Source organism: Paramisgurnus dabryanus, chromosome 13 (assembly GCF_030506205.2).
Source record: "Paramisgurnus dabryanus chromosome 13, PD_genome_1.1, whole genome shotgun sequence".
Lineage (NCBI taxonomy): Eukaryota > Metazoa > Chordata > Actinopteri > Cypriniformes > Cobitidae > Paramisgurnus > Paramisgurnus dabryanus.
Window position 1 is genome coordinate 15,906,649 of NC_133349.1, and position 24,289 is coordinate 15,930,937.

At 35.7% G+C, this 24,289-nt stretch overlaps 1 protein-coding gene and 1 long non-coding RNA gene across 2 annotated transcripts in view; one reads left to right on the plus strand and one right to left on the minus strand.

The window, feature by feature from the left end:
* npr1b (natriuretic peptide receptor 1b) overlaps positions 1-19,930 on the minus strand; it is a 52,769-nt gene extending 32,839 nt beyond the window's left edge. The window contains exons 1-4 of the mRNA XM_065298158.2: positions 19,671-19,930; positions 17,733-18,528; positions 2,435-2,622; positions 240-353 (exon numbers count right to left, since the gene is read on the minus strand). Coding sequence (XP_065154230.1) covers positions 240-353; positions 2,435-2,622; positions 17,733-18,492 — 1,062 coding nt within the window. The 5' untranslated portion in view covers positions 18,493-18,528; positions 19,671-19,930. The remainder of the gene's footprint in view (positions 1-239; positions 354-2,434; positions 2,623-17,732; positions 18,529-19,670) is intronic.
* On the plus strand, positions 11,324-14,003 carry LOC135788794 (uncharacterized). The gene is made up of 6 exons (XR_010547454.2): positions 11,324-11,581; positions 12,295-12,440; positions 12,772-12,869; positions 13,010-13,095; positions 13,176-13,298; positions 13,437-14,003. It is a non-coding gene; the product is annotated as an uncharacterized lncRNA (long non-coding RNA).
* Positions 19,931-24,289: the final 4,359 nt, after the last annotated feature.

The following is a 24,289-nucleotide window of genomic DNA, read 5'->3' on the forward strand; positions in this document are numbered from 1 at the left end:
CATGGAGATTTTATTGGATGATATAACTGGTAATTGCAAGAGAAGGCACTGAAGATTAAAAAAAGTATAGCAGAATTTCAGCAAAATGTCAGCAAATTTAATTTAATTAAAAATTAAAGAACAGAGACTGATGATTTCATCCTAATATTTAACACATTAAATTAATTGTGCAGATTATGAAGTGGCACACACACACACACACACACACACACACACACACAAACACACAGTTCTCTTACCAGTGAATCCTCCACTGTGAAGTTAAACATCCTTTTGGCATCTGATTTTAGATCAGTGACAAATTCTTTATACTCTTGATTCTGAGGCTCCAGGTAGGTCAGAATCTTCACACTCTAAGAGACAATACAATTTTAAACACACAAAATATTTAAACTTAAACATTAATATACAGACCAGTATTAACATAGTAAAACAATACATAAAAATTTAAATTGTATTTATAAAATAATTATAATTATTAAAATCATTCTGCTTTTTTTTCTCCACATTTTTGTTTTAGTCAGACAATAAACAATAAATATATTGTTCATAAAGACTATTAAAATGTGTAATGTTGAATCTTGTTATCTTGTACGCTTACGTTCCTTCAAATATTCTGCAGTCTGTTTTCTGCTAAATAAGTTTAATTAAAATTTAGTAACTCTGTATTTTTATCAGTTTTTTCTCCCTTAAACTATTATTTATTTAGCAAGTAGTTGTGTAATAAACTGCATAATGTACAAAAAGCTATTATCGCAAACAAAACCCTTGCCCTGGCCCCTTTTGGAGTTTATTTGCAAGTAATGATCAGGCATACTTTCTTGTCTTGTGCAATCATAACCTCTTTACTACACAGCAAGCAATACCCATTGAGAACGGATTGGATCGTTACAAGTTGTGCCGTGTTGTTAACTGCTAATCTTTTCCCAGGCAAAATCCAGTCTCTGACAGTTCTGCCCTCATGCCATTCCACATAACAGGAAGGAAAGAGAGGACGTTTTGAGAACGGGAGGAGATTAGCGAAATTTTTCGATTATATTTGATATTTGATTATATAGGGCAAATATTAAGCAAAATTCACTTTTACAAGGTGTAATGGTTTGGACATAAATGTGTGTTGGCAGTGTGTGAACACAACAATCCTACAATGGATTTAATCCACACTCTACTTCTTTTTAATCCCTATTAAACCAAACATTGGTCTTATTAGACATGCTGTTGGATTCTCTTGTTAATGTGACATCACACAAACAAAGCCCCACCCACGGCCACTGACTGACTGGTTAATTTTACTATTGTCTCAGACTGTATTCAAAGGAATTTGGTAAGGGAGTGAGGAACTGTAGCTCATTTGCATTTAAAGGTACACATATAAAAACAGAGACATTTTGGACATGTTATACCACACCTCTGGCCCTCGAGATCCACTTTCCAGCAGTTTAGCCTCAGCACTGATCAAACACACCTGAGGAAGGTAATCAAGGTCTTCAGGAATAGCATAAAATTGCAGGCAGGTGTGTTTGATCAGGGTTAGAGTTAAAAATTCAACAGGAAATTGGATCTCGAGGGCCAGAGTTGAGAATCTCTGCTATAACAGTTTTTATAACAAATATTTTGAGTCGAAACTTCACAGTTCAAGAGCATTCGTCTTGTAAACCGATTTGAAATTATCATAAGCTGAATGTCGAGTCAAGTGAGATCTGCTTAACTCAGCATTCTGTTTTATTTAATCTCAAATATCTAATGGTTCGTGCTCTCTATCATTAAAAACGGTCAAAGCAAACAGCACACACAGGATTAAAGAGATGAAAATTTTGTCATAATTTACTCACCCTCATGTTGTAACAAACCTGTATACATTTCTTTGTTCTGATGAACACAAAAGAAGATTTTTTGAGAAATTTTTGTAACCAAACCATTTGTGGATCCCATTTACTTTCATAGGATTATTTTTTTCTTACTATGGAGGTGAATGGGGTCCACGAAGGGTTTGGTTACAAACATTTATCAAAATATCTTGTTTTGTGTTCTTCAAAAAAAAGACATTTATGCGGGTTTGAACAACATGAGAGTGAGTGAATGATGACAGAATTTTCATTTTTGGGTGAACTATCCCTTTAATGTACTTGTCAATGACGGCTGCCAAACCCGCGGGATAGGCTTTGTATGTGTGCTTGTTGTCAATCAATGACGGTTACTAGTCACAAACATGCTCAAGCGCGGGGTGTGTGTGCTTATCAATGATGGGCATTAAATCCGCAGAGTTTTCCGCGGAAATCTGCGGGTGCGGATTCCATTTGGGCCTGGTAATAACTTATGACAGCACACCAGTGGTTGGATATGACAACTATGACAGATGTCAATTTCAATCCATCTGTTTCTTAATAACAATTTGTCTCTCACTCTCTCAAATTTTAGAAAGGGTTTAAATCACCTGGAAGGCCTCCTTTGCAAGAACATCATCTGCATCACCTCTGGCCCATGGCTGGGACGGATGGGACTTCAAGCTGCGTCCAAAGATGTCAATGTAGAAGAAGACATAATCCTCCTTAGGCAAACCTGCCCTGTGAAAGTTCACCATCAGCTGACGGAAAATATCAGGAGAACAGCATACAAACACCACTGCAGAGAGAGGAGAAATCATTAGTTGTGATATAATTTCAGTTGTAAATAATCAAGTTATGTAAAATTTTTGGTTGGTCATAAAAGTAATGACCAGAGAAAAAACACCTTTGGGTTTTCTCACAATTACAGAAACACAGATAATGAATACAGTGCAGTGAGGATACAGGCATCATTCCCTTTTAAGAGACAGTGGCCAAATACAGACGGTTTCATTGGACGCTTGTTACACACCTGAACCAAACTGAACTTTCGGTCTGTATTTATTTATCGGCATGGCTAGTGGCTAAACTGTTCTTTGACCTTGTTGAAAATAAAATGTTTTGGTTTTTTAAAGACAAGAGGAAACAACGAGCATGGATGACAACTGTGCAGAGAGGTTTGGCAGCCAGGCAAGATTTCAAGGAAGCTTACACTCATAGCTAACACTGAGAAATATTAATTTTACACAGTAACGTTAGCTCAATGTTATAGTTGTTGATAAGCGTTGGATGTGATATATAAACGAAGGTAACTTGTCATTTTTTCCCTTGTTATCAGAAATAAACTCCTGTTAAAGGACTCTGTTGTTATTGATTCTATGTGAAAGACTACCAGAAGTTGCGTTTAGTCGTTTGTTTTTGTTGTTTCTGCTGAAACCGTCTATAACTTGCATTGTATCTCCATTAGTTATTTTACCAGAACTGACTAAAATTAATGGCATAATGAGATTACTTCAATTATTAACATAAAGTGTCAGTATAGCACATCCAGAAAAAAATCAGCAATCATCCATGTTAAGTATATGGGTGCAATAATGCATTTATTTTCCCCAAATATGTCTGCACTGACTATTCTATATTTCCTACTTTGGTCTGTTAAAGCTGGTTCCTCACAATTTCTTTAAACATAAGCAAAAACATCCTCAATTTCCATCATTCATTTGCTACTGACAACAGCTAAACAGAGTGTTTCATAAGAAACAGACTGCATGTGAGACGGCTTCTTTCAAAGGTTTTTCATAATAAAAAATAGACAGGCGATAAAAGGAACCATAAAAAAGAGAAAAAGCCAGACGAGAAAACAAAATGCTTCATGAACTCTGATCAAATCAGTGAGGGGATCACAGAGACGGAGCGAGAGAGAAAGCAACAGAACTTGACTCTAAGCCAGAAGCCATTTGCAGGAGGGGCGTAATTACAGGAGAACCACTCTAACAGCCACTTCTGTATGTGTATGTGTTTGCAGCTCATTTCAGTAAGTGGATAATAATGAATGCAAGGTGAGAAATGGATTCAGCATTTTATATCAATTCTGAAAATAAAGAACTATCTTGCACCTCTGACCAGATAATGTGGGACATAAGCCAGGGATAATAAAGAACATCTATGCATAAATATATATATATATGTGTGTGTGTGTGTATACGTTAAAGCGCTGTGTCAGTTTAAAAACAATTCAATTGTGTTCATCAAGCTTTTACTGCTATTTATCAGCTTTTTATCTGCTATTTACAGAGAGAGTCAGCTTCTCTCTTTGTAAACAGCCGATTTGAGTAGAGAGAGGGATCTAATAACAGCTCAGGTTTGGTGTGTATCAGTTTGGAATCTAATAATATGTGACCTTTACAATCAAAGACCATAGGTCATCAAATTGTGAAAGGCACAACGTGATAAATATTTTGATTTAGGTCACATAACAGATGCAAATACAATGTTTATTAACTACAAAATTATGTATAATTATTATTCATATTTAATTTAATTAATATTTTCATGGAATGTTCTTTACATTATACAGTAAATCACAGTAAAATTACTTTAACTGGGTTTTTACAGGCAGGGTCATGCTGTAGTCAAAACTAAACTAACCAGAGCTAGACACCTGTTGCCATGACAGAAAGAAAGAAAGAAACCAAAAAAGAAAAGAGAAAGAAAGAAAGTGAAGGAGAGCGAGAGAGAGTAGCGAGAGCAAGGGAAAGAAAGAAACCAGAGAATAGTGTCCACATACAGCAGCCAAAATCAAATATTAAATTGCGCCATTTGTACGCACAGCCGATGCCGCCAATGCAAATTTAATCAGGACGTTTTGATTTCCCCGTTCATGATGGATCAAGACCCACAAGAGCGATGCACAGACTTAATTTTCTCCATCATTATAAACACATGTCTGTATAAAAAAATGCCAGTCTGTTTTGAAAAGATGTCAGGTTTAAGAAACTGGCTGTCACAGAGATAAAGCAGCCTATTTCAGTCAAATGCACATCATTATCTGATAAAGCCCTGGAGAGGAACTGCTGGCAGATAACTAACCTAACCTAACAAACACTATTTTCAGAGCTGTTAAACATTAACGGGCACTAAGCAAATGAGCTTAGTGAAGGCACTTCACATTTCAATGACACTTATTTAACATTATAAAAAAAATTACCCTTAAGAGGACAAATAATTAGATATTTTTGCAATTGCAATCCAAAATAGGTTAAATTCTTAACTTTCTCATTAGTTCACTATAACCCTTTTTTGTAAACTCATTCCCTGCCAGCCATAATTTTTTTGTGATTTTCACAAACTTTTCACAAAATGCCTTTCAGTAATATTTTCGTTTATAAATACATAAACATACAATATATTTAAAATAAAAGAACAGCCCCTTTGCTTTTAAACAAACAAACAAATAAATAAACAAAATTGGAAAAAAAATTAATTAATTTAAATCAATTTCATCTTATCTTTTTTGGTTCTCTTTTATATAAGTTTAAAATGTAGATTCGCTGATGCTTCAGTGTTGTTATGTAAGGGATAATGTAGAGGCAGCCGGTAGTTATCGGGAAATAAGCCCCGACAGTGTGATCAGGACCCGACGCGAAGCGGAGGATCTTGTATCACACTGAAGGGGCTTATTTCCCAATAACTAACGGCCGCCTCTACATTATCCTGCTTATTACACGGCTACTTGCCACATAAGAAAAAAACCGGACATGAATATGAATTTGAAACATTTTATTGGCATATTTGTTTTAAATTAACATGTTTATCCTTCCGCGAAACTTTGCACAGATGCATAAAATGATCGTAATAAGATCCTCTGCTTCATACTTGTCTGTCTCAATTTTTTCTCTTTTAGCCAGTCTTTGAGAAGTTTTAATGCCCATTCTGTATTTTTTTGTGTGTTGGCTTTGTAGCTGTCATGCTCTATTTTGTCAAGTTCAGTCTCAGTAGCTGTCTGTGTCTTGTCGTGGTTGTCGAGTTTGTCACAAGATGGCGCCAAACAGTAATCTTTATTGATCTTTATTGGCGTGGAGCGATTTTACTCGTACAAGTAGTCCGGCTATGCGTTATTATTTTGGAGCGGTTATTATTTGAAAAGAACGAACCTGCAAATGTCTCAACTGACCAATCAGAATCAAGCATTCCAGAGAGCCGTGTAATAAAAATTAATAAAAGTGCCACCTAGTGAATAATAGTAGAATTATAGATTACTGTAAAAACTCGTCAGGGAAGCGTCATTGACAGGAAAAAGTTTTCCCTTATTGATAAGATAACTCGTCAATGGTGGGGAAAGAGTTAAGGAACATTTCACCACCAACATGGGTACTGACATCACTAACACAATGTCATGGCAATTTACAGATTTTATGAGATGGCTAATTTGTTTTAATTTGTATGACCAAATTTGTATGTTTTTGTATGATTTGCTTTCGCCCCTTTGACATTGGCCAATTGTTTTTATAATAATGGTACACTTTTGTACAATTAATTTTGTACACATTTATACGAAATAGCGAACTCGTTAAATACATACAACTTTCTGATATTGATGTTTTGTAAAACATGTAGATAAAAAAATGTGACAACATATCACAAGACAATCTGCTAATGAAAACCTGGCAAACAATGTTATTTGATTACCTTAGTTATTTTTCTCCAATAGATTTATTGTGTTTATAGACTTACAGCTGTACCTACATTGTGTCAGTCAAAATGAACAGAAAAGCTGCGCCAAGAAAGTGTTGTAGTCTCCAGTCTGTGTTTAGAGAATCAACTCTATATTCAAAGCCACGCACACCATGATATCACCACACTAACTCGTCCATGAGAAAAAAAGGGAGCCAGCCCTCCCAACAAGAACTAATCACAGCCTGCTTCATGAAATCAGATGAGGTGATAGCTTGTAACTGCAATCGAGCAAAACGGCAGCACGGCAGCACACTGCGCTTGCACAATAACAATGGTTGCAGAAAATATGACACTGTTCTCTAATACAAACATGCTACAATTATATAGACCATTTTTCAAGATGTAAACAACACAGGTCCAGAAGCACTTCCTGTTGTTTTTAAGTTTTTTTAGTTCACATTTATTTTGCATTTTGATTCAGTTTAAAAAAAAAATATTGCTTGTATTTTGTTCTAATTAATATAAATATTATTATTTTGTTCAGTGTTAAAAAACTGAAACAGGAAGTGCTTCTGGACCAGTGTTGTTTACATCTTGCAAAATGGTCTATAGACAGTAAAGAGCATGAAAACCTTAAATTTTCCATATTCTCTGAAAATGAAAAATATCATTAGAAAACAATTTGATGGTCTCATTTCAGTTAATGTCTGCTCAAATATTTGTATCAGATTATATCATGTGTGAAAAACATGCCTTACCGTAAATCTTACCTCTAATAAACAAATAATTTTGGTTTTTAATTTCAATTAAATCATCTCTGTGTCTTTTAATTAGGCATATTTAAACACACAATCATGAATACACAAATTTTGCTAAAAAGTTATACACAAGCTGTCACTGGGATGGTGTCCTTTAAAAGGTCCTATTATTTAGGAACAGATATGTAAGATGACGTGAAGCGGAGGGTCTTGTATCACACTGAAGGGGCTTATTTCCCGATAACTACCGGCTGTCTCTACATTATCCCACTTATTACACGGCTACTTGTCACATAAGAAAAAAACGGACATGAATATGAATTTGAAAATTTTTATTGGCATATTTGTTTTAAATGAACATTTTTATCCTTCCGCGAAACTTTGCACAGAATGCATAAAATGATCGTAATACCTTATTAAGATCCTCTGCTTCATACTTGTCTGTCTCCATTTTTTCTCTTTTAGCCAGTCTTTGAGAAGTTTTAATCCCCATTCTGTATTTTTTTGTGTGTTGGCTTTGTAGCTGTCATGCTCTATTTTGTCAAGTTCAGTCTCAGTAAGCTCTCTGTGTCTTGTCGTGGTTGTCCAGTGTTTGTCACAAGATGGCGCCAAACAGTAATCTTTATTGATCTTTATTGGCGCGGAGCGATTTTACTCGTACAAGTAGTACCGGCTATGCGTTATTACTTTGGAGCGGTTATTATTTAAAAAGAACGAACCTGCAAATGTCTCAACTGACCAATCAGAATCAAGCATTCCAGAGAGCCGTGTAATAAATTCCAAAGAAAGTATACAATGACAAGTACTGGTTACTCAACTGTTTTTCATATTTTTAAAGAATTGTTGCTTCGGTTTGGGGTTAGATTTGCTGTTTGCGTTAGGATGTTACTTTAAGTATTGGTTTACACAATTTTCTCGTATGCTTTTTAAACCATTGTCGCCTGACGTTTAGGGTTAGAGTTTGGGGTTTGGGAAAGGATGTCATTTTATGTAACCGAAGTGACAATTGTAAGAAAATACGAAAAACAGTTGAGTAACCAATACGTGAAACTGACACGGAAAATAAATGCGTGGCATAGGCAAGTAAAATGGTGGAAATACGTGACTATGCCACAACAAACTGAGCAAAATAATGCATGAGTATTTCATGGATTTTGTAAGATCAGGCTGCACTACCCCTACCACCCAAAAACTAAAAATTGGTCGGGCTTTAGGACAAATTACATGTTTTAGAAAGGCGGGGCGTAGAGGAGCAACAATAATGCATGGTATGTGAAAAATAATTTGTTTTTTGAGCCATGTGAACACGGTGCATAATGTTCTTTTAAGCAACATAATAGGGGCTCTTTAAAGACTGTTATATGAATCAGAGATAGATCACACTTTTACAGCTTCATGCGCAGACTCAAATGCAATAAATTAAACCCATGACCATGAATAAAACAGCTGCTTTGCATTATTTAGTTATTTCACTCTTATGTATTAGCTCTTCTACGCTTTAAAAAACGATTAAGGTTCGGCAGTAAATTTTTCTAAAGAATATCGACACTACAGTTACAGGCACAACACTCCAGCATCTACAGCGAACGATCAAAGCAATTACAGCAGGAAATAGCAGTAGTCCTATTGATCTGCCAGGAATCCTTGAAGCCTCACTCTCGTGTGTCTGCTGGTGAGTGCCTACAAGGGATGTGCAAAGATGCACGCTCACTTATTCAGCAATTTTTCGAGAAGATAATTCATCTGGGCCTTGAGCGATCTGACAGAAACTAAAAGAAACCATTATGATTTGTTTAACCTCACTCTGTAGTATCGGGTGGGACGGAGCATTAGGAAAGCATCTCTCTGTGACAGCAAAAAACTGTCGATTTTAATGATGTCAATTCTACAGCATCAGATGATGCAGAGAGGAAGTGAATCAGATTCACATGAGAGCAAAAGGGAACATTTCACGTCCCAGTGGCATTTGCAGTGACCACATCAGCATTTCTTTTACAATTATGGTCATAAATGATGTTTATATATTATTTATTCACCAGTACATCAGGACAGCTTATGACCCAAATACTCATCTTGCTATAGATTAAAGTCTTCATTACAACAAAAGGTGGCTCTAGTCAAACAGGGTTCAGTTATGTTGGTCTGTTAATCTAAACCACCTTCCACTCTTTTTTTAAATCTGACATTTAAATGTGGAAAGACCGACTTGCTTCAACAACAGGTATGGCTTCCGGCATGCACAAGTCCTTTAAAAAGGCCAGCTTATTTGTATGCAATGCCTATTCATACTCACGTGTGTCACTGATGCCGTTTAACACAAGCCAGTATAGAGTTACAAATGATATTAGCACAGGAATATGCGTGTGATACATTACCTCATGAAGAGGAAGTGAGATCATTTTTGTTTTAACTTGCCTAAAGGTGTTAGTTACTTCAGCGTAGTTACATCCAAAGGTCAGAAATGATGAGAAACAGTGATTCAAACATCAATAAAAAGCACAGTCGTTTAGCAAAAAGCAGCAGTCCTGGATTAGTGCTTTAATGAGGTACAATGTCATGTAGTTATCTATTATTTTCTGTGAACCACAGTTCATATGAATTTTTAAGCTGATTCAGATGGATGAAAATCTAGGGAGCGTTTAGCACAGCCATGTGGGTAGTTTAGTTCAGCATGGCCGCTCTTGCGCTCTGCAACCATGGCGACAAGAGGGCAAGAAGCTCAGACAGATTGACATTTTAGTTAAAAAGACAAAGCTGATGGATGTAACCACTTCATCAGGTCATTCAAGATTAATCTTTTCTGGTTCACATCAAGATATAATCTTTGCAAAAATTGATGCTGAGTGTCCAGTTTGCAACTTTAGCAATGCAAAGGTCATGGGTTCGATTCTAGGGAATACACATACTGGTAAAAGAAATGTGTAGACTGAATGTACTACAGGCCGCTTTGGAAAATGCACATAAATGTTTGTCTGGAATCACAAAGCTAGAAATTATCATCTGTACAGTAGGTGGTTTGCTCAGACACATCCAGGTGAAGGTGGGCGGCAGTATGTTACACATGCCTTGGTATCAAGGAACATGATCATCCTTTTGGCACTTTGGTGAGGAACACTTTGATGCTGGTTTCCACTTTACACCATGTGCAGAATCAAGTGTAACTAAAAGGATTGGGAATGATGGGCTACATGGAAAAATTAAACCAGATGAGCACAGTCTTGATCAACTGCTTTCAAGTGTGTGTATGTGGCCGATTGCAGCCTTGCTATGTGGGAGATTTTATCTCGAAGCAAAGCAGCAGTTAAGTGCACATCACTTCAAAATAAAAGAGAGAGAGTGATATGACAGAATAATGAGATGTTATGCATGTGTGTGCATTTGTTAGTGTATTTGACGTGAACTAATAACAGTAAGAGAAATGATACCGAATCACGCACGAACACTCAAAATGTTATCATTATGAAGTAGTTTCACGTCTGGCTTTGTGATCTCCTCCACATTATTAGCTAAGCTGAGGTTCTTTAAATGCATCTCAAGGGTTCACAGTGTCCTAGCAATGAATTCAAGACCACTTTCATAACTTTTTACAAGCTAGATATTTTCCACCGTGCTCTGTCCAGATATAATAAAGCTTTCATAATAAAATGCAGCTGATGTTCTCTTCAATGTAGTTTGATCAAGTCAAGGATATAAACTGTAAAACCTTTTACCTAATTTTAAATGTGAAATAACTTTAAAGCCATAAGCATTCTGTATCTCCAGACAGGAAACTGCAGTGTTGACTATCGGAACAGCAGAAGATATTAAAGATTCTGATCTCAAGACAACATCTCCACATGTTGTCTTCCTGCTGCTGATGTGAGAATGTTTTTACAGGATTGAGGGGAAAGAGGCGGGAGGTAAGGTAGCACATTGCTAGAAAGATCTCTAGAAAAGGTTACGCCTCCACAGGTAATCACCACACAGGTGCAGAACAGATCAAGAATCATTCCTGCAAAACTTTTCCTCCCTCCCCTTGACTCCCAGGATACGTGTGTGGTGGAGTCAATAGTGGAGTTCATGATCCTACACAGCAAAATCACCAGTGTTAAATTTTCAGGGATGGTGTTAAATACACAGTGTTGATGCTGTTTTAACACTATCTGGTAATAAAATAACACTGCCATTGCTAGGCCAGTGTTATATTCACGACAGTGTCAGTGTAAAACAAGGGTGTTATCAGATTTCACTCTGAGCGGTGTAAATCAAGCTACGCCTCCACTAAACATATCCTGTCAGGGATTTTACCGCCATTTTCTTTCACAGGAGGACTGAAGAGATCAGGTAAATCAGTCTCATAATATTCACATGGTTTGGCTAAATTAAACTGTTATTTCTCTGTCTGACTCTACGCAGCCATATGCCAAAAAACCTAAATAAGATATTTTTCCCATTTTATTTCCCCTTTGTTCGTTATTTGGTTCAGTTTAATCAGAGCTACCTTGTGTTACGTTGTTCCCTTGTTAGTTTAGTATAAAGTTAAACTGCTAGCTAAAAGTTTAAAACCAAGAAGGATAATATTAACAGGAGATATGAACGAAAGAATTGAACCATGATAAAACGCGACATGCACTACAAATTGAAGGTATGAAATTAAGTTAAATGAAAGCTCGTTTATTCACCATATGATGCTCGTTATGAGGTAATCATATAGGCTAGATACCGTGAGTTAACGAGGTCGTTTACATGCACGTGAGTGCACGGATATCGGTTAATTATTCAAATTACTGAAAAACACGGAGAAAACCGCAACCGCATTGTCATATGTTTTTCTAAGATGTATGCAAACAGGGGAAATATCGCCAAACCAACAATTAATTTTACCAAAACCTCACAATATATCATCATTTGTATGCACAGATTGCTGGATTGGATGCATTGTGTGTTGTAAGCTTTTCGTGGCGCTAGATGTCAGACAGATGCAAATGGCAAATACATACAAAAGTGTAAAACGTGTAAGGCTAACGTGAACGTTTGTTTTTTTTCTGTCATAATAGATGCTAGTTTGGTGAAAGTACACACTGAGTGCTTCAAATCATTCAGAAGAGATGCTGTTTTTAGGGCAGTTTATTAAAGAAGACCTGACATGGATGACTTCCAATGAGAAACGACTGCTAATACTTATATAAATTCATTACAGAAGGTAAGTTTATATATTTATACATATAAATCATTTTATTTGACATAACTGAACAGTTAACCAATCTTTTTAGTATATGTAGTTTTGTACATATTATTATTATTATTATTATTATTATTATTAATCTGGAAAGAAACTCACATGACCTGCTGCCAACTTTAATAAAAATATATTATCTTCTCATACATCGTTTTGCTATTGATGTCATATTAAATAGCAATCAAATTGATTACTATTTTGAAAATGTATAAATGAAGATTCATGTCTTGAGTGCTGTTTTTAATATAAAAAGAATGTTGAGTTTTCAAAGTCTTTATTGTCATTTTTGTGATAGGACCCTAACAGACTATATTTGAATACGGCATACCCATGAATTCTGGAACTGTTATTCCTTAACCCAGTTTGGAGGATAAGAGCTTACCAACTAGTTATGTGAGTACACACAGTACATTTGTACTGTACACTGTCTCTAACATGATTTATTATACTGAGATGATTTTGATTCAAATAACGGTTAAAACTCCACCCTTTTTGGTATTTTCTTGACTCTTTTTGTCTTTGAAAATCTGCAGAAATATGCTGAGGTGATGTATTGCAAAATAGCCAACATGCAACAATATGGATGACCCTCTGTCTGGTCAACAGGAGTTTAAATATGGTAAGTGTACATGGGTTTGCTACTTTTACGGTTTTAAAGTTTAACTGTATAATCATGGTGTTTAAATTCTGTTTTGCTAGGACGGGACAGTGATGTGGCAGCTCTTCCCTGGCTCATTCACCTCTTGCCTTTCATTTGTGAAAGGAAGAAAGAAGAAAGACTGGAGAGGGTCAATGTGCAACTGAAGCTACTGATTGTGCTATGTACGTTTTTTTAGTATTTTGTTCTAGTTATTTATTCAGCAGTTAGTTTGCTTGCATTGTTCACCCCATGTAAATGCATACAAGTTCATAAATACACATCAAATACATTAATCAAATACACTCTTTTAAAACACTTAGGTGATGAGCATCAATCCATGCTTTGAGGGGAATGAATCAGCACAGCCCTGCCTGCACTGCGTTGGGAACAGAAGTTGCATCCAGAATTTTTGCATCATTCTGGACCAAAAAGCCATTCCCTCCATGATGAAGACCACTGATGCAGCCTTCCACTACATCATGAGTAAAACAACTACAGAACTAAATACCAGGTTGGAACGTATTTAAGAAAAATGAAACGTCTTTTGAATTGAAATGTCTGTTTTGTTATGGAAAAATCTTTAGTATTGTGAAGGATAAGCATTTCTGCCTGCCAGTAAGGTAATTGCAGTCTATTTTAATGTACAAGTTTTGAGTAGGGTGGCTAATTTTTTTTAAACTCTCATTTGATATATTAAAGAAAGACCTTATAATAAGTGGTTTTCATGTCACTGCGCTGTGGTATAAGATAACTTTCATTATTCCATACTGTATTCTGTATTCTAATTGTAGCTGAGGTATTTAAATAAGCAGTATTAAATGCAAAGTGTTGTGTGTATCAATGTAAATATTAAATGTGATGTACTTTAATAAAAAGAGGTTTTGCAATATTTCTTGTCATTTGTCTTTTATAGAAACAACCCATTAGCAACAAAAGTGGCTATTAATCAGTATTTTAACACTTAACATTGTTGAATTCACATTACACTGGTGTTGACCTTAAATTAGGAGTGTTAATTTTTAACACTGTATTTCTGTGCCAACACCAGTGTAGTGTGGAAACAACAATGAATAGTGTTGAACAAAGTGTAAAATTTAACAATATTGAGTGTTAAATTAACATATAATGAGTGTTGTTAAATTAACACTACACTTTTGACTAAATTAACACAGTGTAGTGTGGACACATATACACACTTTTCAAGTGTTAAATTTGACACCCTGGGTGTTATTTTAACACCAGTGATTTTGCTGTGTAGATGACGCTGCACATTAATAAAGTACTTAAACTGATTCTGAACAGGCCCCTATTTAATTGCTAGGACTTTTATTTGGCCTTCAGAGAGAGCCAGAAAATTTCATTGATGTTTTATGGGCAGAATGTTTTAGATCACAAAGCTATTTTTGTCTCTTACTTTACAGAGGACCGTTAAAAGGCAATATTGCTGATATCATCCTAAACATGCACATCCTGATCCGCTAACAGGATTCTGCATCATCAAAAAGTTTTTTTTCTCATTATGTTACATTTCCATTCAGTGACTCAAGTGAACATCTAATGACTAATGATGAAGTGTTAAAGTCTAATAGTTACTGAATGACAAACTGTGCTTGTGCAGGAAATGCCAAAAGATCAGATAGTGTGTGCTCAAATTTATTGTAAGGTCGCAGGGGTTTTGACCTCTGTTAAAAAATGTTTTCTGCTGACATTTTTATGCCTCTATGGGAACTGAAAGGAAAGTTTAAAGCAATATAAACTTCTGCTGGACACAGGTTTCCTGAGTATCTCCTTTTCTGAACTACATCTTAATCTAATACTGAGAAGAGAGACAATAATAAACCAAACTCAAACTGCATTATTCTCACTATAAAAATGTTCTGATGGATGGACAATAAAATCTCTGGAGAATGTGAAGGCCATCGCACAAAAAGGTTGCTCGTGCACACACACATGCTAGAGATGTTAAAACAATAAAAAAAATTACATTTTGAAAAATACATAACAATACTTTAATATAGGAAGAGTTCAGATGCAAAACCGCCTAAGTGTGTCTGACATGTTTTGTAAATAAGCATTTTCATCAGGCTTGTAATTTCATTTTAATGACAATAAAAAAGGTTATTAGTCAGTAATTGAAATGTCTTATTTTCACAGATCTCACTGACTGTCTTTAGCTGCAAAACCCTCTAAGTACATGCAATAAACTCCACTTCTAAAAAAGTCTCTCACTCTTCACTGTCCTGTCTAAATAAAGGTAAAAGGCTCAAATCAGTCAATATACTAGTTTATTCTTTAAACGGATACAAAAAACTCCTGCATCTTGACACACATGCACTTAGAGGACTTTGCTGAAAAATCATTGTGGTGTTTAACGGATTCTGCCAACAAACCAGCATTTCTAAATGACCTGAAGCTGGGATTAAGCAGATTTGAAGTAAAGATATTTGTTGAACATGTATTACATGCCAATAGCTTTCATTTAATATCATTATCTCCTTTTTGATGGGCGTTTAGCGGCTTTTGCATCTGAGCTTTTTATACTGTGCAAGTGGGTCACCAATTTCTTTAAATTATTGCTTTCCGGCTGTCCTTCACTATCTACTGTTGTCATTTTTATTTATCTTTCTCAGTGATTCTGAATGCTGTATGCCAGCCTATGAGCCAATAGACCTGTTTATAGGACTTGAGCAGGTCTTCCTAGCAGCATTTTGATCTGAATTACAGAGCGCAGTAAAAATCAGCCTAGTGGACAAAGAATCCAAGACACCATCACAGACCTTCACATTTACTGTCCTTGCTAGTGAAAAGAGCATCCAGCCTCTACCATCCCCATCGTTTTTTAGTGATACACTTTTATGAGCACATTACTAAAAGCCTTTTTATTACCACAAGCATTCTCCTTTTTCTATACTTTTTCAACTGTTTATAAAGTCTCATGAGAAGTTTCTCCCATTAGGCAATTCCTTAACGATATATGCCAACTTTTGGTCTGATGTATGCTAAGAAATCCTTCAATACAACCATTATTACATAAACAAAGGCACATACATAACTAAAATATCAAATAGTTCTAAAGTCTACATAGCCTTGATTTGTAATTCTATATAATTTTACCTGGACGATCAATGACTGTTTTTATGTATTATAAAGGTTGTTTGTGAGTCTATTGTTAGATGTGAGCCATTGAACTGTCCTGACGCTGAGATTAATCTTTTCATGCGGAGAACAACTGAGAAACTCAGAAACTTTGAGCATCAGGGGTATGTAAACTTTTGAAAAGAAATCATTGGTGCTGATTGGGCAACTGATGCTTTTTTCAGTTGTTTTGGGACATACAATATATCTTTGGAAATGTAGAGACAAATTTCTAGTTGCTATAGACCAGTTCAAATGATGTAAACAACACTGGTCCAGAAACACTTCCTGTTACAGTTTGTGACAGTTATTTTTTATTTCACATATATTATTATATTTAAGATGTTTGTTTAACTTCAGTTAATTCAGGTTTATATGTTCTGTTGGTTTATTTTATCCCAACGTTTATCTAGTGTTAAAAAACGGAAACAGGAAGTGCTTCTGGACCAGTGTTGTTTACATCTTTTGAAATGGCCTATAGCTCAGCTGATAGCATGGTGCTAGCAACACCTGTGCAACAGGTTTGAATCCCAGGAAGGGCATGCTGATAAAATGTATATCTTAAAAGTCACTTTGGATACAGTGTCCACCTAAATGGAAGTTGTACTTCAGATTATATAAACTGCTTCCTCACTGGCCTTTTAACAGTATATTTTCTTTCTAATGTATATTTTTGTAATATTTTTCTTCTAAACAAAAATGCACAGTCGTGGGATGGACCTTTGGTATGATTTATACCTTTTTTAATAGATTAATTCTATTAAAGGTATAGCGGAAGATTTTCTTTTTCCGGGTGGATCATCAAGACTATTGGTCATCCCAGTTGTCAATCATTCCGGTAATATGTTGACATAAGGCCGTTGTACATGCTCGTCCCTAGGTTCGCATTTTGCACATGCGCACTTTCAGGTGTATATGTGTGGTGGTCTACGGTTTCAGCCATTTATTGAATCTCGCGTTCTCATAGGGTTTTTTCTCAACGTCTGAGGGTTGCAAGAGAAAAAATGTCTACGAATTGTATGACAAGAAGAGAAAGGCCTATGAAGAAAGAAACAAGACCAGAGTTTTTTTGGGAGACTATTTCACACGCTGGTGTGCACTAAAAGCACAGGTTGGGCTTCCCATGCAAAGTTTCTAATCGACAGGTAAAGTTTGTCATGATATTTGGAGAAATCATTAAAAATAACTGCTAGTAAAAGTTGATGTAAGCTATGATTACCAATGCTAGCCCTGGCACAAGTCACGAACTGTGCAGACACGATAAACATGCCAACAGCACTTGTAAACAAAGTGAAGAGAAGAACTAGGCTCGTGCATCCTCTCTCTCGTTCCCTCTCTGGAGCAGGTAGAGTGTTGCGCATGTGCTTTTTTTTAAATGGGGGGCGGTTCTTTTAAAAAATTCAGGAAAATCTTCTGCTATACCTTTAATAAAAAAAACAGACATTCAGACTGTTCTTGCAAAACAAATACATGTTACTCACCTCTGCCATCTTCCTGAATCTTGTGCAGTAGTTCAGAATAGTTTACCGGCCCTTTATGCTCCTCAAACACCAGGTCCATGGTTGTGATGTTCTCCTCGTGCATCTCAGTGTACAGACCCTCCAGGGCAAAGTAGCACGCCCTGTCACCCATCTTAGTGTCACTGAACATCAGCAACGTGTGCTGGTGCCAGCCGAAATGCCTGTACAGGTGTAGGGTGTACTCGCCCAATTTTTTGTGCGTGGGACCCGTATTGGTAATGGAGGTGTACATTTCCATGTGCAGGAAAGCAACAGCGGGGGCCCCCGCTGTGACCATTGGGAGACCCCAATGAGTGGTGAACAGTCCAACTGGAGAGGAAGTATAGTCGCAGCCAGGCCCTATGAAAGCCCAAGGGTTGTGTTCGAACTTCAGATCCACAGCCATCAGTGGGGCGATGGATTCAGAGCAAATACCGTCACCGTCCTCACTGTTGGCAAATATGTGCCGGAGATGATGCCGGGGCAGCAGGGTGGGGTCAGCATTGACACGTGCGATTGCACGGGTCAGAGCGGGTCCCACACGAGGCCATGCCCAGGGGTAGGAGGTATTATGCTGAGGGAGTATGACAGCCAGTATGATGTCATCTGTGTGGTTGTGTGTGGGTCTGTGGACCTCTTGGCGCCTGCTGGTCTTGGTGGAGATTGGCAGAGTCAAATAGCAAATCAGGAACAAAAGCAGCAGAAACGGTCTGCCTCCCCCGAACCAAAGCAACAGAGTCATATCACATCAGCTCACGCTTCCAACTGGTCAAAAACGCTGCACAGACACACACAGGCTTATGAAAATTGATCAAATAAATTAGCAAAAAATATAGCCAAATAAGCACACAATTACTCTTAACCTTCAGCTAGTACAAACATGCAAATAATAAAAATACTTTTGGACCTGGATATATACTCTAAAAATGGCTGGGTTATTTTTATCCATAATGGGTGAATATTGGAAAGAACACGTGCTGGGTTAAAAATTATCATATGTTGAATTGTTGTTAAGCAACCATGAGGTAAAATAACCCAGCAGTTCGGTTAAAACAACCCAACATTGGGTCAATTAACCCAGCATGTGTTCTGTCCAATATTTACCCATTATGAGTCAAAAATAACCCAACCATTTTAAGAGTGTATTATTATTGTAACAGATCGTTAAACGGTAGATGCTTTGCAAATTAAAAGCATTTTTTGGCCAACACTCTGAGAAATTAAAGTAAAAAAGCTGGGGTGGTATCTAAATTATGCATTTGTATCTAAAGAGTGCATATAGTAAAATAAAATAAAATGCTGGGTTATTTTCAACTCAGCGTTAAGTTGAACAATCCTTGGGTTGTAATTTAACCTACATGCTGGGTTGTTTCAACACAAAAATGCTGGGTCAAATATAAACATTTTCTGGGTTAATTTAACTCAATGGCTGGGCTCGTACCAATGCTGGGTTAAAAATAACCCAGCATTTTAAGAGTGTACATACTGGTACTTCATAGCTACATATCTTTACCTAAATTGTACATATTAGGACCTTTTTAAAGGGCACCGTACCAGCTTTTGTACCTTTATTTCTGCAAATAGAGCAGCTGGGTCATTAAACTCTCCTAGGGCAAAGTATGCTTTATATTTACCTTTAAGAATGTTATTCTGTGCTACAAACAATTATTGAAATACTCAGCACAATAACATGCTGCCATAAGGGCATTTAAGGACAAGCAAAAAACTTTCAGTGCGTTCATGCTATTCTGTTGAGAACTGAAAAAAAGAACAAAACCAAATAAAGTAAAAGCCCAAGAATGGGCAAAGCATAAGGCGTGAAAAATACAGAAATTAATCAATCAGTAAAAAAAGCTCAGAATAAAACACCAGATGAGCTCTTTCATCCTTACAGATATTAATTTCATTTTTTGTAAATACCTTTTATACATGGTGTGTTCTGGTCTCCTCAGCATTAGCCAGTACACTTATAGTCCACTCAGTCCAGCACCATAACAGTTGTGAATGCAACACATCCCTGCCTCTCTGCATCTCATCTCTGCAGGCTGATCGTGTGTCACTCAGAGTGCCAACAGCAGCAGTGATATACTGAAATCACATTACCTTACATGAAGCTCCGCCTCATCTCCATGTCAAACTGTATTCTCTGCCATGCTCCGGGCTTCTGAGGGTATTAATGCCTCTCAGCTGCTGTTAATGCTGGCGGGAGAGAGAGAGAGAGAGAGAGAGAGAGAGAGAGAGAGAGAGAGAGAGAGACTCAGGGAAAGAGAGCGAAAGAGGGAGGACCTGTGTTTTAATGTATCTCCAGGCTGTCGGGCATATCAGGGTAAAGATTGGTCACTGGTCAGAGCAGCCCTTTTACATGTTCTCGGCTGTTTTCTAAATAAAATCATCCTATATAATGTAAAGAGCATTCTGTGAAAATACAAACTTATACATCTAATATTTACTGAGTGAGGTCATGTCAAAGATTGAAATTAATCCTCATTCATTTATAAATTGATCCTTAAAATCTCATAATTTCATTATGAAACTTTAGCCTGGATTTCACAGACAGGGTCTCATATTCACAAACCTGAACTATTATATTTGGCAAACCAATTATCCATCAGTTTCACCAACGAATCTTACCTTTAAAATACACTTATGTGGACAGTTTTAAGTAAAGAGATAAAGGTGGTCGTGGATCAGATCAGAGCAAGAGGTTATAAAGGTTTAAGCACTGCTGTTAGCTGATAGCCTGACACTGACATATCTTGAAGAGGGTCCGATAACCCTTAGAGAGAAAGGACAGGGCACTTTCAAGCTGCCCAATAGGATGAGTCGCCCATGAGTCAGAACTCTATCTGCCTGCCAGACTTTTGGTTTTAGCACAACCTGTGCTGATCATCTTGAGTGTGTGTGTCCTTGGTTTCTGTAATAGATTCTGATGTTGTGTCTGTCTGTTTTTATTTGTTGTGTCTCTCATAATGTCTTATTCATAGCTTTTAAGAATGTTAGATGTCAATTCAGTCATTTTTATTCTGTGGCGAGATATTTTTTCACCTCTTTTTGTGAGTTTGAGTTAATATTTATAGTTTTTAACTTTAATTTTGCTATAGCTTTCTATACACTTGATAGCTTTTTAAAATGAGAGAAATCTGTGCAAACACTTAACTGAATGATCTAAGATCTGCCCTAAGCCTTTTTCTTGCTGATCTGGAATCAGCCCATAAGATCAATATTTGCTTTAAACAAATCCAGAAGCTAAACTCAGATCAGCGTTTAATCAGTTCTTGATGTGTCCTTTCCTCCCCTCAGAAAGTCCCGGGACAGACAGATGGATAGAATTACCAAAACAGGATGCAACACAATAGCATCTCCCTTATTCCCAACATTTCCCCAACAATTCTCTCTATATTTCTGACCCTGCCTGTGAAAATCCAGCTAGTCTTTTTGTGATTTACTGTTTTCTAAACAAAATCACCCTACATATTGTAAAGAATATTCTGTGAAAATATAACCTTGACATTTAGATTGAACATATTGAAAGTAAAATCAAAAAATGAAATCAAACTTTGATGATCTTAATCTTAAAATTAGATAATTCCTTTACATGTAATTCCTGTAAGGCCATTGAAGTCAGAAAAGATGAAGTAAGTTTTGCTTAAATGCATAGGTGTCATTTACACTGGGGACATGTCCCCACCACTTTTTGAAATGGCTGATTTTGTCCCCACCACTTTTTGAAAGCATTTGGTTAAAATGTTCTGAAAAATCAAACAATACCTGTGTGACTTACACTGCAAAAATGACTTTCTTACTAAGTATTTTTGTCTTGTTTTCAGTAGAAATATCTACAAATTCTTAAATCAAGATGCTTTTTCTTGATGAGCAAAATTACCTTAGAAAATAAGTCTAGTTTTTAGACAAAAAATATACAATTTAAGTGAATTTATGATTAAAACAAGCAAAAATATCTGCCAATGGGGTGAGAAAAAATCAAAAATCAAAAAATTTCTTAATTTAAGCAAAATTTTCTCACCCCATTGGCAGATATTTTTCTTGTTTTAAGCACAAATTCACTTAAATTGTATAGTTTTTGTCTAAAAACTAGACTTATTTTCTTACGTCGTTTTGCTCATCAAGAAAATACATCTTGATTTAAGAATTTGTAGATATTTCTACTGAAAACAATACAAAAATACTAAGAAAAAAAGTAAGATTTTCAAGAAAAAAATTATTAGTATTTTTGTCTTGTTTTCAGTAAAAATATCCACAATATCAACACAAACTGACGCCCCTGCTTAAATGAGATTAAATCTGTCAAACATCAAACTCCTACCATTACCAAATAGCTGTTCTTACTTTATTTAGCATGGTGTGTGAACATTCAACATTCATAGTCTGATTCAAAAACAGAAACAAAACAGAGCCCATATCATCCTGACTATGCATCTATGACTTTTTACAAATCTATTTTAAACAATATACGGTATACATACATCAATCAGAACAGTAACACATTCTTTTGTGTCCCAAGTTCCCAACAACTTAATATAAGGACAACAAAACATAGACTGTAAAAAAGCTGGACGACACGATGCCATCTGCTTCCATTGTAATGAATTGTAAACAAAATTGTCCAACCATGTTCGCTGCCATCTTACGTAAAAACGTCAGTTTGGAGCCAAGGTACCCTTACGAAAAAGAAGTTTATTGAAGTGTGCTATAAGTATTCTTCTTTTAAACTTAAAATAAGAAAGTATACTCTCAGTTTACTTTTTATGTACTTCTCTAAAATGTACTTTAGGTACTTCTCAGAAATATACTTAAATTGTACTAAAGTATACTTGACCTATACTGATCGAAATGTCTAAGTATATTTGGCCTATACTTGTTTACTGACATATACTTAAAAGTATAAAGTAAAAATGCAACAACGAAAGCTACATCAAGAAAGCTGCAAAAAGCCATATGAATAGCCCTGGTGAAAAATAAATATACTTTATTGTATTTCAAGTATATTTAACTTTGCAATAGTACATTACAAATATACCTAGAAAGAAATGTACCATATTAGAATATATTGAAAGTATGCTTACAACATATTTGCTTACAATTAAACTTTTAACATATTTCAAAATAATTATAATTTAGTATATTTACTAAAAGTATACTTTAAAAAATATACTTGGAGTTAAAGTTCTGTGCAATTTTTAAAGTATACTAATTTGAACTTATTTTAAAGTTTATTTTAGCTATACTTTATCTGTTAAAGTTATCATTATAATAATGCACTGACAGCATATTTATAAAATACATTATTTATCATCCTTTAGAAACAGTATATTTTAAGTAAATTTTGAAAGTATATGTAGTGTACAAATGTATATTATTTTTATGGAGAATCTTTAGTGTTAGTAAACTAGTAAGTTATTAATTTTGTGCTGCAGGTATACTTGCAAGTATTCTTTTACTATACTTTTAGTTAACTAGTGTACTCATACTGAAAGTGTACATGCAAATGTTCTGTTAGTGTACTCTTAGTAAACTAGTAAGTTACTAATTGTGTGCTGCAGGTATACTTGCAAGTTGTCTTTTACTATACTTTTAGTTAACTAGTAGTTTACTACTCAACTTTACTTTAAGTGAACTTAACATCATACTATAAATATAAATATATTGCACTTAAAGTACAATACAAAGTTCCTGTGTATTAATTTTTTTACTTGTACCTTTTAATTGTACTTTCAATTTGAAGCTAAATCTTTCGTATGCTATCAGTGAGCTAATCAAACAAAAATAATAAATACAAAAATTATATATATATATAATGGGACACTACAGTGGGACACTGTAGAAATTGTGAGTAAAAAAGGAATGGAATAATTTACAAATCTCATAAACTTATATTTTATTCACAATAGAATATAGACTATCTCTGCCCATCTTGACTTCTGAGAGACACTGCCACACTTTTTATACCCAATCATGTTGCCAATTAAGTTGCAAATTGGTCCTTTAGTTGTTCCTTATATGTACATCTAACTTTTATACTCTTACTGCTACCTGTCCCAACTTTTGGGAATGTGTAGCTCTCATAAAATCCAAATTGAGCCAATATTTGGCATGACATTTCAAAATGTCTCACTTTCAACATTTGATATGTTATTTATATTCTATTGTGAATAAAACATAAGTTTATGAGATTTGTAAATTATTCCATTCCTTTTTTACTCACAATTTCTAAAGTGTCCCAACTTTTTCTGATTTGAGGTTGTATATATATCTATATATATGGCTGAACCCCCTGAATATTAACTTTCGTTCTGGACTCCATTTCCCATAATCCCGCATGCCTGGACTGATTAGTCTGTCACCTGAAACTCATTGGACAGCCTATATAAACTCTCTGGAAACATTCAGTCAGTGCAAAGTCTTGATTTGTACCGGCTGTCATTGCTGAGCGTAATATCTGTATTTATTAATCTTTATCTGTTTTACCTGGTTTATGAGTACTGTATGTTGCCTGCCCTGACCCTTTTGCCTGTTTCATG